This window comes from Syngnathus scovelli, chromosome 12 (genome assembly GCF_024217435.2).
Source record: "Syngnathus scovelli strain Florida chromosome 12, RoL_Ssco_1.2, whole genome shotgun sequence".
Taxonomy (NCBI): Eukaryota; Metazoa; Chordata; class Actinopteri; order Syngnathiformes; family Syngnathidae; genus Syngnathus; species Syngnathus scovelli.
Window position 1 is genome coordinate 10,266,691 of NC_090858.1, and position 24,575 is coordinate 10,291,265.

At 41.8% G+C, this 24,575-nt stretch overlaps 2 protein-coding genes across 22 annotated transcripts in view; one reads left to right on the forward strand and one right to left on the reverse strand.

The window, feature by feature from the left end:
* Positions 1-413: 413 nt before the first annotated feature.
* On the reverse strand, positions 414-7,703 carry fhip2a (FHF complex subunit HOOK interacting protein 2). Its single transcript, XM_049736420.2, has 17 exons — positions 7,393-7,703; positions 6,507-6,585; positions 5,990-6,159; positions 5,823-5,927; positions 5,610-5,732; positions 5,035-5,238; positions 4,760-4,956; positions 4,558-4,672; positions 4,411-4,487; positions 4,150-4,342; positions 3,675-3,838; positions 3,429-3,569; positions 3,265-3,355; positions 3,053-3,196; positions 2,466-2,606; positions 2,218-2,321; positions 414-2,144 (listed from the first exon to the last, which is right to left on the reverse strand). The coding sequence occupies exons 1-17, from the start codon at positions 7,435-7,437 to the stop codon at positions 2,030-2,032; spliced, it is 2,208 nt and encodes a 735-aa protein (XP_049592377.1). The 5' UTR covers positions 7,438-7,703; the 3' UTR covers positions 414-2,029.
* Positions 7,704-8,140: 437 nt separating this feature from the next.
* LOC125978768 (actin-binding LIM protein 1) overlaps positions 8,141-24,575 on the forward strand; it is a 31,347-nt gene continuing 14,912 nt past the window's right edge. For 3 of the 21 annotated variants that reach the window (XM_068652537.1, XM_068652538.1, XM_068652548.1), the window contains exons 1-4: positions 11,688-12,204; positions 20,541-20,678; positions 22,633-22,816; positions 23,047-23,156. In XM_068652537.1, the coding sequence (XP_068508638.1) occupies positions 11,970-12,204; positions 20,541-20,678; positions 22,633-22,816; positions 23,047-23,156 (667 nt within the window). In that variant the 5' untranslated portion in view covers positions 11,688-11,969. Of the gene's footprint in view, positions 8,371-10,349; positions 10,509-11,686; positions 12,205-13,466; positions 13,715-20,540; positions 20,679-22,632; positions 22,817-23,046; positions 23,157-24,539; positions 24,559-24,575 lie in introns of those variants that run through there. The other 18 variants (XM_068652540.1, XM_068652539.1, XM_068652542.1 and 15 more) reach the window with 15 other exon arrangements.

The following is a 24,575-nucleotide window of genomic DNA, read 5'->3' on the forward strand; positions in this document are numbered from 1 at the left end:
ACCAGTAGGCTTTTAAATACTCTTCAAATCTAATTATTTCAAAGATCTTTTTGTTTAATCTGAGATAAAATAATTTACTAATTAGTGGGGGGCTAATTCCAGTTTGAAAGACATTTTTTTTCCCCCAGCACCATTGTGCCTATTTTCTTTTTATACCATCCAAGTAAAGGTAAATCATTTTTTGTTTTCTCCAAGCCACCTTAAAAAGCTTTGCTGAGCTTGGACATTATCTTCATGCAAGACCTTTACGGTAGTTAAGTTTACTACAAGAAAAAAAAAAATCTTCAGTGATGTGTGACGCAGGTCATCAGTACCCAGTACAGCTGAACAAAAATATGACTCCATATTTATACAGGTGTACGTTTTGATTTATTGACATTTTTTAATTAAAAAAAAAAAAAAAAGATCAAACATTAATTAACCCAGCAGGGATACATTTTTTATTGAGATGGAGAAAGTCGAACAAGAGCACATTGTCTTGACAGAACTGAAGTGATAAGGTAGGAATAAATAGTCGGTGAGAACACAATGCTTGCGTTTCAAATCCTCAGTGAAGCACCAGGAGGGAAGATCATGCACCATGTCTCACGTCTGCATTGCACAAATCAAAATAGCCACACAAAGAAAACAAGGCTTCACTTTCTTTCATATGAGGAAAGAAACAAGAGTATGGATGCAATTACAAACAACAGTGACCGGTCACTGTCAGCAAAAAAGCTAACATAATCAGTCATCGTCGTGACAAGGCGAGCTGATGTAACTAAAAAGATGAAGAGTAGAAGTAAGGCATCACGTGTCACTGAGAACTCAGCCAATCAGCCTTCTGCTCTCTTTTGTCAAAGAAAATAATGCCACGGCATGCAATGACACCAGGTAGTATATTTCTATATTGCTATTGTTGTACACATACAATACACAACTTAACACTCAAAGTTGATAAGATGGCTGATAATAAAATATGCATGATTGACCATTTAAGAAAAAAAAAAAAAAAAAAGCATGTCCTGGAAAATAGGAAAATAATTCCTATATTTGGTTTATGAAAGGGGAAAAAATACACATCATTTGTGTTATATATTTACACAATGAGCAAGTGTGAAGAAATACAAATGTGCAAATGTGACCCTGTGCGAGCACTTCCATCAAAAGATCAAGACTGGAGGAGGAGAGCAACACAAATCTCTCTCATGTCCCCACACAAGTGCTGAAACACCAACCTAATAACTACACCCAAAATACATGGAGGACAATCTTGAAGTCTCCCAAAAGTGTGGCAAGTTGTTGATTTCAAGCAACCAACACCTCGCCATAAAATTAATACAGTACACGTTTGGGTCATCCGAGACACAACACTGCTTTTAAATACAAGTTTGTAGAAGAAGGCATAGCAACTTAAGAGATGAGCTCAGTGGCTCAGGGAAGGAAAACATTTACATACAGAATGGGAACTATGAGAAGCCTTGTATCTTTGTACAAATGCAAGCGAAAATGTAACAAGTGCATGTGCAAAAGTTCCTAAACGCACCACGCTGGATGGTGACACCTTTGGATGATGAAGGAAAAGCTTCAGCTCGTTGACTGAATTAAAAGCATCCTAATACAACGACAGTTTAAAAAGAAAGGCGACCTGAAAGCAAATCAATAAATTAAAGAGAACTTGGCGTTTTAAAAGGTGTGCGTAGTATTGTTAATACTACAGTCCAAGGAGAATGTCAACTGCATGTCGATGAAGATAAAAATGTTCTAAAAAGAAAAGATGTGCTTCCACACTAAGGCGATGACATCCATGACTGCAAATAAATACACACATCTGTTTGTCCCACACACATTATGTCTATGATGATGATGATGATGATGAGTGGCTGGGCAGTAAAAGAACACGCAGAGGTTGCCCATCTTCAGTCTGTATCTTGTTCCTCTGCTGAATTGGCAGTGTTGGAACTCAGAGCCCGAAAGCCACATGGCCCGTCGAGCACGGACGACCAACCGTCGACGTTCAGGCGACCCGACGAGAAGGGCACGGCAGACGCTACGGCGACGACGACGAGGCAGTGGCGTGGTATTTGACGAAGGCGATAGCCGCCAGCTCTTTACAGAACTCCTCCAGCACAATCACCCCCTCCAGCAGAGTCATGTGGTCGATACTGGAAGGAGAAGCGGGATTAAAACACGCCAGTGGCTAGTTTGACCAACAGACGAGTGAGCCGCCGTACGTACGTGATGCCCTCGGGCTCCAGACCCAACAATCGCTTCCTCACCAGCAGCAGTTTAGGGGTGAAGTCTGGGATGCGCTGAATCCTCAACATGAGGTCACCCACCACCTGACAACAAAATTCACACTCTTATTACTGATACATTTGAAATGACAAACTCCAGAAACACTCTGAACACCAGCTACACAATAAAGGCAATAAATGTCCCGGTGCCAAAGCCACACACACCTTTCACCAATGGGTTAAACTCACCCTGACGACAACAGAGAACAAGGACCTGCATCCGGGAGCCAAGTTAATGTAGGGGTCCAGCAGGTACTCGTGCACGTGGGGGTGCGGCAACAAGGACAGTTTGGACAAAACCGCCGTCACTTGCAAGTTGACATCATACGGCTGCAAGACGCAGAGCAGAGGAGCGCTCAAGACTACGATGAGAACTCAATTCACATCTTTCTTGTAAGCATTAAATGATTTTTCTTTTTATTCTTTAGATATTATTATTGCCTTATTCAACAAATATTTTGAATCACATTAGCCTCCAAAGAAAATCTTGAATCCTAATTTTATAATTAACATATTCATATTTTCAGTTCTGTTTTCATTGTCCTGACACTTGCCCAGCAAAGCCAATTGGCCTGAACTACCATTAATTTTTTTTACCCTTATAATGGAACTATAAGGTTTAAAATGCCTGAAGAGCACAGACAGAAACCAATTGGAAACCTTCATTCAATGAGGTGCAATACAAGAATGAGATAAAAAAAAAAAGACCAACTATAAAAATGACACTTGGAATGGAATGAACTAAATAGTGTTTTAAAGAGATGACCTGAACTGACCTGATCTAGAATGCGCCCCATCCTGTCAAAGAGGACCTTCAGGAAGTGCCCCTCAAAGAACGGGACTTCCAAGTTGCATTTCTCAAAGGGTTTGGGGCTTCCTCTCCAGTCCCAGCGATGACAGACGCCGCAGTAGTCCCGGAACTAAGAACAGCCATCCGTATGAATTGGAACCTGCTCTGATGATGAAGGAGGAGTCTCGTGAGGCTTACCTGTCTGTGCGCGTCTCGAAGGTACGTGTCATAGCCGGTTCCTTCCACGAAGTAGGACGACTTTGCCTCGTCGGGCACCAAACACAGGAAACTGCAAGTGATGGTGTTCAACAAATTAAAAAAGCTCAACGGTGAGTATTTAGCGTGACGGGCAGATGGTGAACCTGTTGACAATCTTGTGGACTTCCGTTTTCCCCTCAGACTTGGAGTGGTCCGGACTGTGCGACGGGCTGAGCCAATCGGAAGACGGCAGCCTGCTGTTTGGAGAGAGGTCGTCGCCAAACAGCGGATCCTCCTCCAGGTCTCTGCACACAACCATGAATAATTTACATTCTAATAAGCGGTCTTTCATGAGTTGTGTTATGACATTTTTGCAGGGGACAAAAACAAAAAATGTTGGGGGTCCTTACACAGCATCATGAGGCTGGCCGTTTTCAATGGGCTCTCGTTCCTCTGGAGGTTTGTTCTCCAGGTAGTTCCTTTCCTCGAGGTTCCGCAGCACTAAGCTGTGTAGGATGTGCTGGTTGGGCTTCTGAATGAGCTGCTCAAAGAGCCTCAGAGTCATGATGCTGATCTGCAGACAGGAGTTAGGAAAAAAAAGAGGCTCAGTTGTCGGCATGGCACAATGGCAACGTGGCAAACGTTTGCTTTCTGACAAGAAAAGAAAGCCGACAGAAGCCACCGCGTGCGTCTGAATAATGCGCGCCCTGGCTTTGTCAGATGTTATTTGTGTGCTTTTGGTTGATAACATGAGTCACAGCCACAGTTTTTTTCTTTTAGTACAAAGGCAGGTGGTGAATAAGAAAAACACATTCTGCCTACAAGGAAGGCAACAAAAAGCTTGACAGTAATTGACATAGAATGATGTTGAAAAGTGGCAATGACCTCGTCTGAAATGTGGTCACAGTGTTCGATGAGTATGTGCCTGACGGGATTCTGAGCCACAGTGGACGGCGCCTCGGCCTCGCTCTCCTCCCCCAACAGGAAGTACACCATCTCCTGAAGCAGAGCCTCCGACGTCACCTGGCGGATGATCCTGTTGAGAAGGGCCGTCGAGGTGAGGATGCCCACCTCAGACCTACGGCCGAGAACAGACTTTGAAGACACATATCCTGACAGCGTGGGCGACCGATGACAGGAACTTACGTCTGCATAAGCTGCGGCTCCATCACGCAAGCAAAAAATCTTTCTCGCACCGCTTTGGCCATCACAGAGGCCGCCGACTGAAATGACAAATTGAGTCAACTCTAGCCACACGACAAACGACACGCCATCCAAATGCAGCGAGCAAACCTTTTGAGCCTCTTTAATGAGCTGGTCACAATAATCCAGCCAAGAAAGGAAGGAAATGAGAGGCCTCTTTCCTGCAAACACTGCGCCATCCTCCTTCACATTATACACGTCAAGGCTGGAAAAAAAAAACACACATGAAACAAAACAATAAGGATATGAGATCATTTGCTAACATTTTAAGAAACAAACTATCAAAAGTTACCCCCAGTTGATGGACTCCACTGTCTCGATGTCCAAAGGGTCCATGGATGGGGGAAGGGCTTTATAGAGGCTGACCAATCTGTCGGTCAGGAGCTCACAGAGCTCAGTGTTTTCCGTCAAGCACCTGGCGGCGGCGGGCTCGGGTAAACTGACTAGCAGCATGAGGCCTTCGCAAGCCTTCACCACAATCCGGCCATCCTGGACAGTGCACGAGTGGACACAAATGACGACAAGGAAGCCTTGCAACACCCAAAGGTGCGACGGTGGGTTACTCACGGGGCTCTTGCTAAGGTTGAGCAGCGAGGTCACCAGATTATAATTGCTGTTGTTATTTTTGCTCGGACTTGAGGTAGCGGCGGCAGCTTGTGCTGCCTCACTGCCTTCTGCGTGTTCTTGACCCGTGTCTGGAGCCAACACAGCGTCCTTCTGCCCATCTGCCCTGCCTGGACTCTTGGTCTCATTTCTCTGTTTTGACTTGCTCTAGAAACAAGAGTGGATACATGACCATTTTAATACTTTCTGCCACCAAATTGCATTTTTCGTTTGTCACTAGGTCACTGGCATACATTATATGTTGTAAATAAATAATTTTTGATGTTATGAAAATTTCGTTTTCCAACCCCAATTTTTTAAAAGAATTTTCGGTTGACATTTCATTTCGCTAACACTTTTATTTTTTCAATTCTAATTTTAGCTACTTTGTTAGAGATAACCTTGCGGCACACCAATGTTCCAAAGCTCACTGGTTGCGATTCACATTGATTCACAGTTACAACCAGTGTAGATTAGTGATCAACTTTGGCGAGCTCCAATGTTACGTACAAATTCCGGTGAAGAATTCTACAACGTACCTCAAGGAAGAAGTTGACAAGATATGGATCCTGCTTCAGTTTGGCACAAACTATACAAAGGAACTGAATCTCCTCATTTTCTGTAGGAGCGGCAAGTACGTCCCCACACAGACAGATCAGTTTCTAGTGGAAACACGATGAAAAGGTCTTACACAACCGGTATCGGGGCGAACTGCAATGTGTAAAAAGTACTGGAAATGCCGGTCACCATACCTGAACTGGTCTGTGAACATTGATGTGTGGCAGGAGTGGTTGACGGATGTGTGCTAGCAACTTGGTGTAGAAGGTCAGGACCTGCTGCTTCATTCCTGGAGGACACTAGGGGGGAAGCAGCCTTCAAACATCCATCCCTTTTACATCCCTTACAATATATGTCTTACATCTGCCTTGCCCAGCGTGTAAAGTGTCTCGAGGATCTTGTGGTGCAGAAGATACTCCATGCAGGGCCCAGTCTCCCCAGACTCCCGTTCAAGTTCCTCCTGACTGAGAATTTCCAGCATCTGTTCCAGGTGGGATGGAATATTGGTGTCTGTGACTGGTGCTTTGTCATCTGAGAGCAGAAACAAAGATGGAAGTTGATGCAACCATAACATTATCTAAAGTTGGTTGAGTGACGTTTTGTACAGCCTCAGTCAACAACGCATGTACTGCTTTTCAAAACCATGTGTAAAATATTTTCAAGGATCGTAACCACAGTACCAAGCTCAAACAACAACATGGGTTGAACACTCCGAGAATGTCAAGCATTTCGCATTCATTAACACTGGTAAAAGTGCTGCCACTTCAGCATTTAACCCTTATAGATGATTATACTTAAGCAAACATATATCAAATCAGAAACACATTTTTCATTCAGTAATCTAATCTAATAACTTCTCATCTAAAAACTAATCTTACCTGACGTTTCAATGTAATAATGTGTGATGGCTTTCCAGTGATAGACAAAGTCCTCCTGCAGTGGCAGCGATGGAGCTAGCTGAAAAGAAAAGAAAAAAAAAAAAAAGAAAGCAGTGAGCATAAATTATACATGTTGACATTCATCAGCTGACAAGAGCAAAGAGTGTGTGTCTGGCGTGAACGTGCATGCGTGTTTGTTGTTGTTGTTGTTGTGTTTTTTTACTTTCTTTTAATTTTACATGATTAAAAATTGTTTGGTAGATTTGTACTTATCACAATGTTTGGACAGTTTCAAATATTTATCATTATATTTCTTGTTGTCTAATAAGTCTGATAAGATACTGACTTAGTTGAAAACTGGCATCGGAAAAGTAGCGCCCTTCGATTAACTTGACGACAGTCCAAAACACACGTCAGACAAAACATATCAGATGTTCATGAGTCCTCACTGAATGTTTGCTGAACAGCAGTGCAACGATATTTGCGCAATGGAAAACTTACGTTTCACTATTGCAACACCTAAAAGAGGAAAGCCAGTTGCGCTAACTAGCAGCAACGTGAGCTTGGCTGCAGGAAGCTGCTAGCCGTTAGCGGCTAACTAGCTCAGTTTGCCAGGCTACGTTAAACACAAACAGCTGGCTTACATTTGGACGACGATAGTTGAGAAACTGCAACATGTCGGGGGTAGATAATAAATAGTGTCAAGACTGTTTCTTTGCTATATTTTCCAAATTAAATAGACAGAAGTATATTCGTGTTAGCATATGCTAGTTCGTTGTCTCTGCTGACGTTGTGATACAAACTGTCTAGATCGCCGAATGTATGTCAAATATGTCCAAGAAAACAGTCACCATTTGATTTATGCATGCGTTTGCTTAAGACTCACCGCTTCCACTGCATGTTGGAGAATCGACGTAAATTTGGAGAACATTCTGTTCTTCGACTGGACTATTTTTTCCCGAGAAGACCTAGAGAATTCCTCTATTTTCTTCTTCCTGTTGTTGCCGCCTCGATCCAGATTGGAGCTTTCGTATAATGACCCTTGCAACGAGAGAATCTGCGTGAGTAATAAAATAATAAAGGGTTTCTGGCCTCGTAACTTCGCAGGCCATAAGCGCAGCAGCCGCTGTAAACAAAACGTCTCGCTCAGCTCACTTTGGACACGGTGGCACTTCGCTCACCCGGCAGCACCGTTTCCATTTGTCACCAGCAGGGGCCGCTCGACTACAACACACGGACAGTGATACTGACGACTCGCAATGCATACAAATGCAGTAGGGAATAATTCATTCGGTTTTCAACTAACGTTATATTAATTTAAGGCTGATGTGATGTCATTTTGGCAGTCAAACGGCACTGAAATTAAAATAGCATTTTTCATGTACAGGCCAAAACTAATCCAGTTGAAATGCATGTAGAAATGTTTTGCAATGTCATACGTCCACACGATCACGGCAATTAGACAATATAAGTGATGTAACAATTAAAGAAATAACGCCTGCTTTCACTTTAATGTACCACGATGATTATTATTCACAACGAGTCTTCTCCAAAACCAGGCTTATTTAAACGTTACAAGGAGCGAGTGATCTAACCACGCAATTTTGGTGGAAAACTTGGAAAACAAAAAAGATGCTGCCTATTCGAGGACACGCCCTGCCGCCAGGCTGTCATCGTCTAGTCCGCTAAATTGCAGCCAACGTTTAGCATGTGTTCAAATGATACAACATGTACTAAGAATGCCGAGCGAAGTCCATATGAAAACAAAATCGCCAATCAAGCCATGCTCCAATGTTGCCTGCGCTGAGCTCGCCTTGTTCATCGCTGCAGAGGACAGTTTACCTACCCGGCATGTCTGCTAAAGGTGAGTGTCTTGTGCCGCAGAAGGTTTCATATCAACTGATGCGGAGGCAAAAAGGTCTCTTCATTTTGGTTAGGAGGGGCGCTCGAGAATAGAAACCTATGTATATGGTCGTCTGTCTGGGGAGCGGTGACACTACCTGTGTAAGTAGGTTACATCCTTGCATCTGGAATAACCACACTGCTGCAGCCTACAATTTATTACAGGATGTCTACACTTTGTAATCGGGTGTCTAAAAATAGACCAGACATTTAAAATCATCACTTGCAAAATTCGCCTCATTAGCTCTTTCAGTAAAGAGAATCTGAGATTCACAGCTGTACCTTTCCTTGTTTTAGCAAAGCTGTGAAATAAAATGAGTAAACATTTGCAGCAATATATTTTCATGTTCATGGAGTGACTTCAAGGAAGGAGATTTACTAAAGTGCCTTGCCCAGTGGTCGTTTTTATGCTGGAGGGAGCAATGTGCTTGCCCCTTTTTGAGTATGTCAATGTCAGAATGCACTTGTAACTGACTGCTTGTGAGTAGATTGATAGGCGACCTTTGAGTATCACTCTGAAGCACACAGAGGTCACTCATGATGTAGGTTCCTTGACTGACCTCTGTGCAGGCTGCGTGGGTTCAATCAATAAAGCTCATGGTCCACTGTATGACATTCTTGGTTAGCCAACTTAAACCAAGTGCAAGCCTGTCAATATCCATAAGCAGCAACCTCGCAAGTGTCCTTGCTAAGATTTTCTGCTCTTTATATAATGTGAAAATCTATATGTAGGTTCTCTAATGTAATATTTTATTAGAAATACAATAGCCCAAGATTAGCAAGAAGTTGAATTCTTAAGAGCCTTGAATGATTGATCTCCATTTCTGATTATCAGACATCAACTGGTCAGAGCCATTACTGGGCTCTCTTATTTTCTAGCCATCCCCTTGTATCAGTCAGTGCGAGGCCAGCAGCTTTTACCTTGCAAGTGATTTACTTCCATTAGCGACCCAATAAACGTACAATATTCCCTTTGTGGGCCTGCTGCTCATTCAGGGTCATCATATTTCCACTGTGCTCAGTTATTCTTTAGGAAAATGTATTTTCATGTCATCATTGAAAGCTCAAGGTTTCTCAAAACATTTACCAGACCTATTGCAGTGATGTCATTTTATAACCTTATTGATATGCTGTATTAACAGCCAAATTGGTTTCTGCTAACTCTTTTGATTGTGGACAGATTTATTGTTCGTTTTAGTCTATTGGAACATTTCCATCATGGGATCTTCAACTCAGCAGAATTCTCACATACACTTGGTGAGCCAATGTTTTTCATTCCATTTGGGTTTTTGCTTCTACTGGTCTGTACTGTTGACATGTCATATTTGGTTCCATGTAATATCAACAACCTTCTGGGCTGTGAATTGCAGCTGTAAATCTACTTTGTTTTATGTTAACACATTCATACTTGACCTCTGCCACTGCCATGTGACCAAGGAGATACGGACAGTAGATTTGATGACAAGGCTGTTCATTGGAAATAATAATACTCTATTTATGCTAGCTGGGTTACCTTCAATTTATGCTTGGGGAAAATACCTTTGGGTCCTTTGAAAGAAGATGAAACCTTTATTAGTTTCCCAAAGCATGCTGGGGAAAACATCTCCATTTAATTTCGGCTCATTTTAAGTGATTAATGTGTGACTCATGCCCCGCAACAATCTCATTATCCAGCAAGTTTCCTGGTACGCCAAGTCCACATTGCTTGGTAAGTTAGTACATCCCGCACACTTCATCTATTGCACTTAATGTGACGATCAATGATGGATCAAAAAGGAGGCTTTATCCTGCAGTAACACAATCCGCTGCCTCCTCCATATAGGACCAGACAGTGAAGAGGGCTGCACATCCTCTGCATCAGCACTTTCTGTGCAGGGTGCTCTGCATGAACGCGCGTGTGCAAGTGTCCTGGCAAAAGCATAAATAATTCATGAGCAGGCGAAGGAGTGAAGGCTGTGTGCACTGTGGTAGACGGGACGGCTTGTGGGTGCGATTGTCTGTGTGTAGAGATTGGGGAGAGGAAGATAGTGATGCAAGAGCAAAGCTACGATGGGCTGTGCAACTACGCCCAAAAAATCACCTCCTGCTTCGGACTGGATGGTAAGAAGCGCGAAAAAGGGTCCTATTTGTGCAGGGGGTGGGATGGTTTTGTCTTTGTGCGTTCAGGCACAGCTGACTTTTGTTCTGAACATGCCTGAGTGAATGTCAGCATGTGGGAAGATGTGTCGTAGCTAGATTTGAGAAATGGATGACAGTTGGAGGGCAGTGCCTCACTGCAGCGCAGTCGCGTGTCCTAAGATGGACTCTTATCATTGTTTTTGCGTGTGTTCTTTAAAGAATCGTCTGCTAATTATACATGATTATTTTTATATGGAATAAATTCTCAAAATCCTGAATGGGTTATTGACAATATATTTGAAATCAAGAGCATTAGTTTAATAATTGCACACTCAGCCAGTCTGAGTTCTTGCTCTAACAAACAAGATATTCTTAGAATTTGAAATGCAGGCCCAAGGCAACAACAAACAACAACAATTATGCTTTTTTTTATTATTATGATATTGGGTTACCTTTCTTTTGAAAACACTATTTGTGTGTGTGTATCTGTGTGTGTGTCTGTGCGTGCGCGCGCGTGTGCATGTGTGTGTGTGTGTGTGTGTGTGTGTGTGTGTGTGTGTGTGTGTGTGTGTGTGTGTCTCAGACAGTATTGACCATTGTTCAATATATTCTGTTCATTTGTATTTCTTGAATACAGATAACTGTTAGGCTGGCGGGGTTCTAATGGGCAAAACTAAGTCGCTTTTTTTAGTTTGCTGTAAAATACCAAGAGCGCAGTTTATTTCGTCTTATTTCAGTTCTTTGCTCATACTCATTATCTATGATTTCATATCAATCTGTCACGAAATTCTTGGATTATCATGTTGCACCATTTTTATGCACCGCATCCATTTGGCCTTTGCACTAATTCCCCAGCATTTGTTGAATTAACTTGAAATGGTCTTGATGCGTCTAAAACAGCCCCCTAATGTGGTTGCTTTTAATGTTTTGAAAGTGTCCCGTAAACCCAGATAGGCTTTCAGTTTCTGGCAGACGTGTGAGAAATGACGGCGGGTCCCATTGGGTGGCATGTCTCCCAGAGTACATTGAGCAAACCTGATGTGGAACTACCTAACCCCACCCAGAAGATAATCATAGGCTCAACGTCAGCCTTAAGCTGCTTAAGGCTCCAGTCTGGTTGGGCTGAAGACATTCATAAGCCTCTTTGCCAGTGTTTCACTGGGCACCGACTCTTACCTGATGTTTGACTTCTCCCGCACAAGATGCGCATCAGCACCCGGGTTTTTGTTTTTTCTCTAGATGTGAACAGATAACAACCCTGCTGGACTTTATAATGCACCGCTGTGTATTTGGGGCGCACTTTTAGTTCGGATTTGGACCTCTTTGACCACTACACTTTCCTCATGTCGGAAGAAAGCTGTGTTTTTGAGGAGGACTGTGCTTGACGTCTACCTGGAGTCCTTTATCTCCCTTTGTGGCACGGTTGAGGAAGGGCAAAGCGTCATGCCCACTCTGCCCAATCTCAACAGCCTGGGGAGGCTATGCAGCTCCAGCCGCAGCCACGACGTAGATCGCGTACGGGTGAAACGCAAGAGCTCCATCAAGCGCATGTCCATCATTGAGGATGGACATGTGGCTGAGGTCTTGTACCTCATTCCCAAACAGTACATGGAGCAACTGCCCTACCTCAACCCAAACGACTATTACCTGAGTGAGAGGTTACATGACGTGGCTTCAGGTAGGAGAGCGAAATTAAATGTGTGCATCTGTCTGAAATGATGTCACTTGTCTGGATGCAAGTTATGGGTGCTTTCTAACCACCAGTTGTGATACTAAGTTAAAATCAATAACAGATACCAGACTGTTTCTGTTCAGCCCGCTTTGTTTATTTTAGCTTTCTGTCTGTCTGCCTTGTGTCTATTTAGGTGGCCACACGTTAATACTTTGCTTGTTAGTTACAGATGACAGCATTTTAATTGGCTGCTGACATCTGACCTGTGTATGTGCACAAATTGTCTTGTGCACTTGTTGCGCAATCACGTATTCTCTACGTTCAAAAGTCTTGCTGCAAATGGGGGAAGGCAGTAAGTTAATCACAGATAGTTATATAATGTGTGTCCATCACGTAAGGCCAGACCTGCTGCTTCTTGCCAAACAGCAGCACATGACCAAGCGACATGGTGGCTTACATCAGGATTACACGTGGCCATGAGTACAACTTGAGATTTTCAAATGTTACGCACACTCTGACTGCTTGCCACACAAAGCAGCATAACCATTATAGCTTGGCTTATTGGTCAAATAGACATTATGTTCATATTTAGATCAGGTTTGATGTTCAACTTGAACCTGATAGCGGCAATGTGCTACAAAAGGTTGGAGACGTTAAGGTTGAGCATTCGTTTCCTTTAAGTGGCAGCAGAAAAAAAAATCAAATAAGAGTGGATACTCCAACCATTCTACTGAAAATCAAAATATTACTGCTAGATGTGTCAAAATTATTCTATTGTATTTAAAGAATCAAGTAATCATGTTGAGATTTTTTTTTAAATGAAAGAGTGTCCAAATATTTTGATTTCTGTATATGCAGTTATACATAGGTTCACAAAAATAATCACGTTTTTTTTGTTGCCGTCTAAATGCTAAAGTGGAATTTAGCACTTGGACACATTTTTCACATTTATCATAATACTAAGCATAATGCACACAAAGAAACGGCCAATGTAAAACAATAAATAAATAAAAAAAGAAATTTGCTTGGCAGAATAACATTTGGAACCAACACAAAATGAAATGAATCTCAATTCTATGGAAAGCTCCGCCTAGTTTGTATTACCTTGAAATGTCAAATGGGCTTAATTTACATCTTAAATGTAGGAAGTAGTTTGCTTTGGGTTTTGGGGTTCTGGGCTTAGTTCACACAGAGGCAGCAGCACACCAGATTGCTGCAGTGAGGAGGTGGCTGACACAACAGAGGGACAGAGTGAGGGAGTGGAGGGGAGGAGGAGTAGGCAGAGGAGGCGGAGGAGAAGAAGAGCGATGTAGCAGCAAAGCAGGCAGTCAGAGGCAAACCCCTCACTGTCGCCGTATTTTCAGGAGGACAGCATAGCACCTGCACCTCCCCCTTTCTCTCTGTGCTGTCTCCACTTGAAAAGGATCCAGCAGCTTCTGTGTCATTGCTGAAGGATACTTAGAAGCTTCTCTGTTGCAGATTTATTAGATTCCAATGGTCATGGTCAAAGAAAAAGGTATTGTGCGATTGCCGGCCTTGGAATGTGGATGGATGAGTGTGCCTTTGTGAAGCGATGTTTTTTATATTCCATTTAACTGACTCCCATCTGTGTCTGATCTGACAAATTCATAGGGCAGATGCATGATTCCGACCGAGGGATATTGACATGGTTTGTGGGGGTGTGTGCTGCTTAGAACTTTGAAGAACATGTGGCGTGGAAACATGCTCTGGCTGACTGGAACGTGCAATGCCTCTCCCAGAACTAACGCATGATGCTCGGGCTGGAGTATGATTACTTAGGCGGTGTCAGGCTTTATGTAAATGTATGTTGGAAGAAAACGTGTTATGAGGAAGCGTGGTGGAAAATTGGCATGTTTGATTCAAAGAGAAACCTCCTCACATTCATTGCAGCTAAAACTATCAAATGTAAAAAAGTGGAACACATAGAGGGAAGGAAGCACACTGCGCAGAGCTCTCTCTCCCTCTCTTTGCCTCTCCCTCCAATGCTCTGTCTGCAGCCGTTGCCATGGTGACTATCCAAAAGGTACACTCCATTGTTGTCAGATGTGGCCTCATTCGTAGTGCCCTGTTCAAAGGAAAAGGTGGTTTCTACTAACCGCAAGCAAGGCCACTATGCTGTGGTTTAGATACATGAAGGTCAAGGAGAATATTTCCCGCATTTCACGTCTGTTTTATGGGATTTGTGGTTGGATTTTATTGTTTGTTATGATTCAGCTGTAACTCTGATTCAAGTGTTTTAAAATAGAAAAAAACCTCACGGTAGTCTGAATAAATTGATCAGCAGTACCATGGCACAATAAAGAAATACGTCCGAGGCATTTGTCAAAATTATAGAAAATATGACAAGCACACAGTAAATCTTTTAATATCAACATAAAATTGAAAAAACAATGTCACAGTTCAAAATTAGGTCACCTGATCAGTAATTACCGTGAAGGTAATCATGAAAATTTGAATAACATTGCCAGGAGTTATCATCATTTCCTTAAGTAATGTCATGCTGTTCGTTTGTGCTGTGATTTAGCAAAACATTTTCTAAGTTGAGCTTGTAGCTTGTACAGACGGTTTTGGCTGCTGTGTGGGTGTAATGTGATATTTCGAGGGACTTTTTTTTTTAGGAAAAAAAAAAATTCCTGTAACAAACTAAAAAAAAAGTGATTACTCATATCTTGACCCGTGCGTGTGTAGGTTTGTTTATTTATCTGACAGCGCTCTACTGGCCAGCGGCTGCGTCCAGCCCTGAAATTCTTCTCTTGATGTGGACTCAATAGGCCACAAAATAACGGCCTTGCTACCAAGACCCGTGCTGGCAGAAGAGCCAAAAATTCTGGCAGCCACATGTTCATTCACCACAATGAGTAAGTTTTCCACGGAGTTGAGCTGCTACTTCCCATGTGGATCCTTGGGATCTGTCACAAAAGGGATTCTTGCCTGGTTTTGTCATCCACAGTCAAAGACCTTTTTCTTTATAGATCGTCATTGATGTTTGTTTAGTATGCATAAAAAAAGTGAGCAAAGATTTCAATAAGCTTATCATGCAGCATTTCTGTGGCCAGATGGGCTCTGACCTCAACCTCATTCAATTATGTACGCTGTGTGCTGTGAATGATGAATCAGAATGTTGAGATTGCAGGGTGAGCATTTTCTCACTGTGTGCAGGTGGTTGTCCTGTTTTCAATACAAAGCCTCTAAATAGTTAGTGATTCATCAATGCCATGGTGGCACTGTGGAATTTATCTTATCCTTATTTGTGTGCATGGTGATCTAGGTTCTGAATGCAGAGCTAACCCTTGGAGGTAACATGCCACACTCTCACACGATATTTGTATAGACACAATATTTGTACAGCTGCCACACTGGACCAGAATATACAGATGAGATTAGTGGTCAGAGAGGAAGTGAAAGTCATTGACCTAAAATATACAAGTTAAAATAACAAACCAGACAGAAGAATATCATGCATTATGCTTGTTAACAAACATCCTCTTTGTCTGCTGTCGTGGAGACGTAATGAGGTGTCATTTCTAAAATCCAAAAGTCAATAGCTTTTATCATTTCCATGTATACACGCGCAGTGGTTCCGTGGTTCATGAACCAACTATTGTCTCATTACAGAGAGGGCCAATGAATTGAAAGTGTTTATCAGCAAATTGTATGGTACTTGCTGCAAGACAAATGCTTTGCATGGTGCTAAATCATTATTCCAAAACCGAGGTCCCTGAGGAGTAGTTTGGGGGGATCTGGTGGAGTCTGATAGGAACCCCCCCCCCCCCCACACACACACACACACACACACACACACACACACACACACATTTCACGCATGTGTTTGAAGTGCTTTGTCTAGGGTGCTGGTATAGCGGGCCAGGAAGGCAGGCTGGCAGCCATACATATTAATGGCGATGAGGGTTAGGAGCTTCTTGTTATGGCTCGGTGATAAAGAGCTCTGTGCACCCTCCCCCATAGACGTGCATCTGACCGTCGGACCTTTGGGATTTAATGCTGTCATTATAGGCCTGAACTGAACTGTAAATATGGGGCAAGTTTTATGACCGACCCCTGATTGATTACTTCCTGTCTAAATACTGCTATAGGGACACTCAATTGTGTATTGTTTAAATTACAAATTGCATGTGGCTCATTTGTATGTATTTAGCAGCATGTGTTTGGAAACCACATAGTATTTATATGAGATCATGTAAACTGAATAATGTAAGGAATGTCTACATACCAAACTCCGCTACTCAGCTCTGCTTGGAATCTTCATTTTGCTTTTTGTGTGGTCATCACCAAAATGGGAAGGAGCAACGGAATGTTGGACATGAGGCATCCAGTTTATTTGAAAAGATGATTGTGTTGTTACTGGTACATCCCAGAATGATAGAAACAAAGTATCATTTCTATGGTAATATTTACTGGTTTGTGTAAAAGGAGTAAACAATCAGGATGTTGGTTCTAGGGAGGAGTCACGGAATAGTCCATCGCGACTTTTACTTGGAATGAATGTAATGAACATTCTTTAGACATCAAATGCCTTGTTCGAAGGCAATCTTTTTGTTGTGGAGATACTCGAAGGAGATGAAATTCCTTCCATAGAACTGAATACCGCATTTCATGTTTGTTTAACTTCCTGCTGATGCGCAATGCATGTTGGAGACTTTCGATTCCCCGTTGCTGAAAGGAAACCAAATATTCCCAGCTCAGGTGATCCAAAGCTGCGTCAGTATTTGGCTTAAGAGTACACTTGTCAGTAGCAATTTGAGCATTGGGTCAATGGAATTTTTATCCTCTGGAATGTTGCAAGCGCTGATGTGTCCAAAAAGGGATCAGAAAAGCCATCACCCGTAATACTTGTCTGGCTATCCCCCAGTTCCATGATGACCTAGTTGTAACCTTTGAGGTTGGTGATTAATACTATGATTTCCTACCATTATTTTCATTCCTCAGGGAGATAATATACAAATTACAGCAAAAATGTTTTTCATCAACCACAATGTCAATTAATACGGTCTTGTCAATATGCCTGACTTAAATCAGTGTCCAAACATAACAGATAGTGTGTAGTTGCTCACTGTTGTAAAGAATATTTGTTTTCATTGTTTTTTTTGTTAGTTAGCAGAGTATTACAAAAACTGCAATACTTAACATATAACTTTGGGGTATGGGCCAAGAAAGATACTATGAATTTTTTAAGTGCAGCTCAAATGAAGAACGTAGTTTATACCAACGTTGCAGACTAAGATTTATCAATAAATAATGCACAAATGAATTTTAAGGCATATTGTATGCATGGTTGATATATCTACTGTATTAAAACAGGGGTGTTCAAACTATTTCCACTGAGCAAGCAAAAAAAAAAAATCAAAAGATGCTGATATTGATATGATTGATATTCCTTACGTTTATGTTTACTAAGTATTCCAAATTCACGTAATCAACAGCCATTAGAGGGATAATAAGCACGTTTTTTTTTTTTTTTTTGCTGGTGAAAATATGTTTTACTAATTGGCTATCATGGTCCTTGGGACTTATTTCTGCCGAGACCACCTCGTAGCCATGCCTTGTGTTTTTCTTTGACCCATCCCAGATGTCACATCTACTTCATTCTGTCCCCTCCTTTGTGAAGGTGTCACACAGAATGCACTTTAGAAAATAAGGTCAAGGGCTAGCTATCCGTCACATCTGGGTCCCTATTGTTTTGGATGCAACCTCTTTGTCTGTTTTCTTACTAACATTCACACACTCCTGTGAGCCTGTACGCTGTATAGCTTACAGTAGCGATGAGCAAATGAATATTTTATCAGTGCTACCCTCTCTTGTCTGAATTCCCTTTTCCCTGGTGTATTCCCAACCTACCCCTATGGTCGTACACTCTGATGAGTTTGTAAATTAAGGTACTATCACTGTCAATATTGTCATTAAGTAAGAAAGTACGAGCACGTGTTGCAGGAGAATCAGTCCTCAGGGAATTGAAGTTTTTTTTCATTTCCCCTTTAGATCATCATCCTTTTGTTCTTGTCCACAAAGCCATGTTTTGCTTTTCGGAGTGAAGGGCGGAATGGCTTTAAGGGTGAGGAAAGAAACCCCGCCCCTTAATGCCGTTTCACCAGCCTTCAGGATGCTCTGCTGGTTTTTGCTTTCTCAGCACCATGGTTGTGTGTGTGTGTGTTCATTGTGTGTTTAGGCTCATATCAGTCACGTTAACCTTCGGTGAAGAGGCAGGATAGCTCACAAAGCCAGCACAGCCAACACTTCCAACAAAGATTAGGAATGTCTGTGCAAATCTGTTTTTTTTTTCCCTGTTGTAGATTTGAGTGAGTTGATTTGCGCTGAGCTTGTTACATGAAACATAATGTTACTTATTTATAGTGTTATATAACATATACCTTCTTGTTAAACTGCTATCACGAGAACACCTAAATTGCTGCAGAGAAATTGTTTAATATAAATGTATTTTATTTGCTGCTGCAAATAAAAATGTTGCTAATGGTTTGTATTTAAACTCGCACGTCCCAATCTATTTTTTTTAGTTAAAGCCCTTTTTGTGTGTTTAATTTTTAATGACATGTGGTGTTGCGTGCCTGTCTGAGTTATATTTTGTCACCGTGTCTCCGCCTCTCAGTCTACAGCAATTTAAAGTGGGGCAAGCAACCCGGATTGAAAAACTCAGCCCACTCTTTTGTGCTTGGAATATTGTAGATTTGAAATGTTAGCAAAAGCTTTTCCATGTTTTAGGCTGTCACTGTTACTTCTCTTCAAGTTACACAATGTATTACAATATTATTACAGTCCCATCACTGGTTTGAACTGAGTTTTATTTTAATAGTTCAGCTACAATGTGGTGAAGGGTAAAGAGGCTTAAGATGTGTTTTTGCAGTGCTAAATAACCCAGATGGCCTGTGGTTTTGTTTGGAGGTGCAACGTCACACTCGGAGCGGAGCTGCTGGGACTGTCTAGTTCATCCACAGATGACTCATTGTCCTGCTGAGTGTAATTGCATCAAAGAAAACATGGCCAGCCCTCTTTTGTAACCATGTTCTTTCCATAAATCCTCTCTACTATATTCAATTTGAACTAGGACTTTTAATCCACCCATTTATTAAACCCATAACAAATTTTACATACCCTAATGATAGTCCAAAACAAGTTTGTTAAAGTAATGTTCCTACTGTCTCCCATTAAAGTTCACAAACAAAAATTAGGTGAACATTCTGTTCCTTTCCATCCTTCATCCCCCTGCTATCTTAACAGGAAGCCTGTTTTATTCTTATCTGAGCTGAGTGCCAGGATCTGCACACTGTCAAACATCTGACATGCTCTCAAACAACCAAACTGAACACTTCAAGAGATTTAGAGTTGAGAATTCATTCTATTAACCTTTAACTATCCCTACACTGCTTTTCTCAGCTTCATTGGTGAAGTACTGCTACACACTATATTTAGATTCCAGTTTGTGTAGGGGGTTTGGGTTGTGCTGACCTGCCGCATGTTTTTCTACAAAAGGCTCATGACACTTAGTATGAGGTACTACATTTAGCTAACTATATTATACTTCATGTGTTAAGCATATACAACACAGGCGTCAAACTCAAGGCCCGGGGGCCAGATACGGCCCGCCACATCATTTTATGTGGCCCGCAAAGACAAATTGTGCATCAAATTCGTGTGTCATTAGTAGAATTGCAAATTGTCTTCACTTTTAATAAAATCTTTTTTTTTTTTTTTAAATATTTGACCAGTTTTTACTTGTCTGATTTGAAAACGAGTTATTTGTCAGTTTGTTTTGTAGCTTTTACTGTATATAATATGAGGTGCTCATATATTTATTTGGGTTGACAGTCATAATGGCTCTCCGAAAGAAAAAATGAGTTTGACACCCCTGATATACAACATTGAGTGGATCTAAAAAGTCAGCACACCCCTGATCAAATGCCATTTCTTATGACATAAAAAATGAGACCAAGATGAATAATTTAAAAAAAAAAAATTGTTTTAAAAAAGTAAAATATTTGAAGGGGGTGAATAAACTGACATAATGTGTTTGCACACTATATTACAAGTGGAAATGTGGCTGTATTTCGAATGAACAAATCTCATTCAAACCTGTTCCTCTCCAAATAAAGTGTCTTTCTTTTGTTAATTACAACTTGGCATTTGACCAGGTGAATGTAAACTGTTTTTACCAACTCTAAGTGCCAAGAACAACAACGTGGAAAAGAAGAAAAGCTACGAAAGTACAGACATTCACAGCGAGCACCCGAGTTGAGTCATCGTCATCATTTCGAAGCCATTAATGATGCTAATGTGTCTTCTCTTTGCAGTGGCTCATGCGCAGGATACGCAGCACCACTCTACAGAGAAGCCCCTGATCCAGTGCTTTAAGTGCAGGCAACCATGCAAGGGCGAGGTGCTGCGAGTGCAAAACAAACACTTTCACCTAAAGTGCTTCACCTGTAAAGGTACAGTAACACACTGCTAAGTACGCAAACAAACATACACAAAACTCAAGGTCGCCTTTTTGTACTCTATATTAAGTACGCATAAATAAGAAAGACCTTTTCTTGCTCTGCACTATTTTTTTTTCCATGGGTGCACCGTCACCCTGGATGCTCAAAAAAGGCCTTCCTCAAAGTTGCAAGTCAAATGTTGTCCAGAATGCAGTATCTTAGTAATGTGAGTAATTAGCCTCCTTCACATTGTCTAAGATGGCATTTTCCTGGCTGGCTGTTCTGTGTGTACTGTAAAGTTCTAATTAGGGTTGAAATCTCTGGAGCTATTTGCCAGATAGTGATGCAATGCCACCAGTTAAGATCATGGCAGAATGTCAAGTTTAAAACCAACGCTCACAGCGCTATGACTTTTTGTGTTGAAAATATTTGTTGCTGTCACATTGACATTTCCATCTGTCTAATTACGTTAAATAGGACAACCCGTATCGGCTGTGCGAATGTGGATAGAAACATGACGCTTCAGTGCAATCGTAAAGGCAAAGGCAAATACGTACTATGCCTTTATTGTGTAATTGTATATAATTGTATCTGTGGTGAATTATGGGATGTATTTTTATTTGATCTATTTCGATTATAAAATAGCAGTGAAGGTGCAACCCTGCAACATTTTTCACCGCATAGCTAATTTGACCCTTTTCTAATAGTAGGACACTGGCGCGGATCCTGCCTGGTTAAGCACAGATGTGTTTCATCCAAATATGTTTGCCCTTATTCTGAAATATTATTATAAACGGTACCAAGTAGTGACGTCTGATTGCGTCGTGAAAGACTGACGCAGAAGAGCTATTTTGCTACTGTATTGCGGTCTGAATTTTAACCTAACCGCAACTTAAATAGATGGCTCATCTTCACTCCAGCCTGATTTGAATGTTGAACCGTATTAGAGATGAATTCCTGGCATGATTACTACATTGGTGCCCTCGGCTAGCCTCACTGTCTCCTTCTTAAAAGCTCAACTTGTCGTAGTGAAACCTTTGGTGGTTAATCTGTGACTGATGCCCTGTTACAGGTATCAACAAGTACCTAGAATAACAAACTCCAAATGAGCAAATGCTGAGATTAGTACCTATTTCTGTCCTCAGCAAGTGGATGTACATGTCTTAGCGGAGAGGTACAGCTTGTAATGGACTCAAGAGCTTGCGAATGGAGGGAGTAGTGCTAGACCCCGTTCTTTTTTCTTTTTTTTTTTTAATACCCTTAAAATGTTTATGCAATAATGTGATATCTTTTTATAGAAAATGATAGTCAGCATTAAAAAGGCGTTCCCTCATTCGCTCGCATTCATCCACAGGCTTTTAGCGTGTCTCATTGCATAACAATGATTAGAGCAAGTTATCTCAAACATCCAAATATTTTGCTCCATTTTTGTGTGGCATTTCCAAAAGCCTTTTAATTCACAAGCTCGCATGCTGTGGCGCTGGAACTGCGATTCACGTAATTATGTCATCATGAGGCGCTTCAAATATAAGTCAGCCAGTATCTTGCTATAATACCAACCCCTCTGATATTCTTCTATTAATTAGGTCTGTGATTTGCAATCCTGTTTGTCATAATGACTAGGTCTTAATTAAATACACGGAACTCACTGTAGTGTGAAATATATTTAGGCATATCAAGGGAGTTTGCTGAGCTGCACAATTGTACAATTGTTGCAGAAGGCACTCAACTGTAAAAATAGACACACCTTGCATTTCCATTACCATTGAAGCTTGTTGGTGCTTTGTCTTTGAAAAATGATTAGCGTCATGTTTCTATTTGAAAGAAATTAATATTCGGTGTATTTTTCTCAAGCACCCAAGTGATCGTTTCACTCTAGTAAGTCTTGACAACTCTGACTGGGGGTTTCATACATGGTGGGCTGAGCAGTAAATGGACTACACCACTGTGTGTGTGCTCTGTTCAGCGTGTGGATGTGACCTGGCCCAGGGCGGCTTCTTCATGAAGAATGGAGATTATCTCTGTACGGTGGACTACCAGCGCATGCATGGGACTCGCTGCAATGGATGCGGGGACTTTGTGGAGGGGGAAGTGGTCACTGCACTCGGCAAGACTTATCACCCTGCCTGCTTTGTTTGCACCATTTGCAAGTAAGAGTCAAATATATGTTGGATCGTAATAAGAAGAATAGCATCTGAATTCATCTGATGGTTAGATTGGGGACATAAACATTTCCTATTAAATATAAATAATATTAGATTAAGTCCCATTATTGCCAGCATACTTAATGTATTTCTGACCAATCCTCTCTGACCACGCTCAATAAATTTTAACCATAGGATCTCGCCTCACTTTATTATTGATGTCTTCCCCCATCCAGACGGCCGTTCCCTGCCGGCGACAGGGTGACCTTCAACGGGAAGGACTGTCTGTGTCAGTACTGTATTGAGCCCATGTCTCCTGGACCAAAAGATGTCCTGGGCGCCAGCAGTAAGTCGTTTTTCAAGGTTAATGTATAGGAAGGCTTTGTCTTTCACACACTAGTATTTAAGTGTACTATCAATCACAGCGCTAGGGGGGTGGGGTGAGGGGGTAGTCGGACGTTAGAAATATGTGTCACCCCAGTTAAGCCCCTCTGGCATTTTATTTGATATTTTAAAGTATATGTATGTATTCATTATTTTCTCAGTCCACCTGTATTAGCCCTAGGAGAGAAAAAATCCTTGCACCATCCCTGGGTGTGGCACAAAAAAAAAAAACTCAGCGACATTACATCAAACTACAGCTACAATAATAAAGACATTGTTCATACAGTATCATTCTGCGACCTACAACAACCCTCTGGTGACTCATCTTTTATTCACATACTGTAAATACGGTATTTTTCAAAAGACAGACAGTATCATACAGTATTAATTCGTTGTATAGCCCCCCATCCTCTTAGCCTGATAGTGATGTCATAGCCAACCAACATTGGCTCAGCAACCACTGGTGAGTCCAACTGACTCTAATAATTGGTTTGCTGCACCAGGATGATGCTGCATGCCTCATACTGGTGCAAAGAAGGCGCTCTGCTCATCATGCAAAGCTTGGATAGCCTGCAGCCTGAAGGAGCCGCAGTGCTATAAGGAAACCAGAACACACATTTAGCCAGGTCCGAGGAAGTATGCACAATCCCGGACATCTATGTGGGGCCAGAGGATGACGGACCCACTTATCACCCAACAGTAGCAGCCCTTAGCATGGGCCCGAGCCATCTGTAAACGCAGCAGGCCGCCCCTCCTATGAGTAAACAGTCCCCACCCTCGTGGACCACCAAGGACCAGCCCAACAGGCATCAAGAAGAATGAATAGGTCATGGGGAGGAGGCGCGCTGGTACCTATAGACTCATTCAATTATGCAGTTACAGCTAATATTGTGCCTTTTGATTGCTTAACATTGCATATTGAACATGTACAGAGTAATCAATCACAGAAGACTACAAAATGAAGGCTTTTCACTTAGGGAAATTTGTTCTCTTCTCAAGAAATGCCATTCTAAATTAAACAGGCGTTTTCTTTTCCTGGCAGGCTTGGGGAATTTGCATCCTCTGATTGCTCACCCTCTGCTTTTTCTCTCTCCTACCATCGCTCTCATCCCCAGCAGTATGCCTTGTTGGCATTTGAAGAGCTTTCAGACAAGGTCACCTATGAATAAGACATGCTTATTCTCCTCACGTCATTGCCACAACCCCGTTATGCCTTACGTCCTTTCGTCCCCTGTGGTTGGAGCTGGCTCTGCCGCGCTTTCATCCTCTATTCATTAAACAAGAGATGACTTGAGTTTGCTGTTCATTAGTCAAGCCAACCTCTGCGACTTTTGAGAGCGTCTGCATGCTTCTTCAATATGGAGGTAGTTTTTAAAGTAAT

What these genes read in the sequence shown, in the direction of transcription:
- fhip2a (XM_049736420.2), bottom strand. Translation starts at nt 7,437, where the DNA reads ATGTTCTCCAAATTTACGTCGATTCTCCAACATGCAGTGGAAGCG. An exon ending in TTGTCAACTTCTTCCTTGAG is followed by an intron (nt 5,239 to 5,609) that starts GTACGTTGTAGA and finishes TCTTGTTTCTAG; the next exon opens with AGCAAGTCAAAACAGAGAAA. An exon ending in TGTTCTCTGTTGTCGTCAGG is followed by an intron (nt 2,322 to 2,465) that starts GTGAGTTTAACC and finishes TTTTGTTGTCAG; the next exon opens with GTGGTGGGTGACCTCATGTT.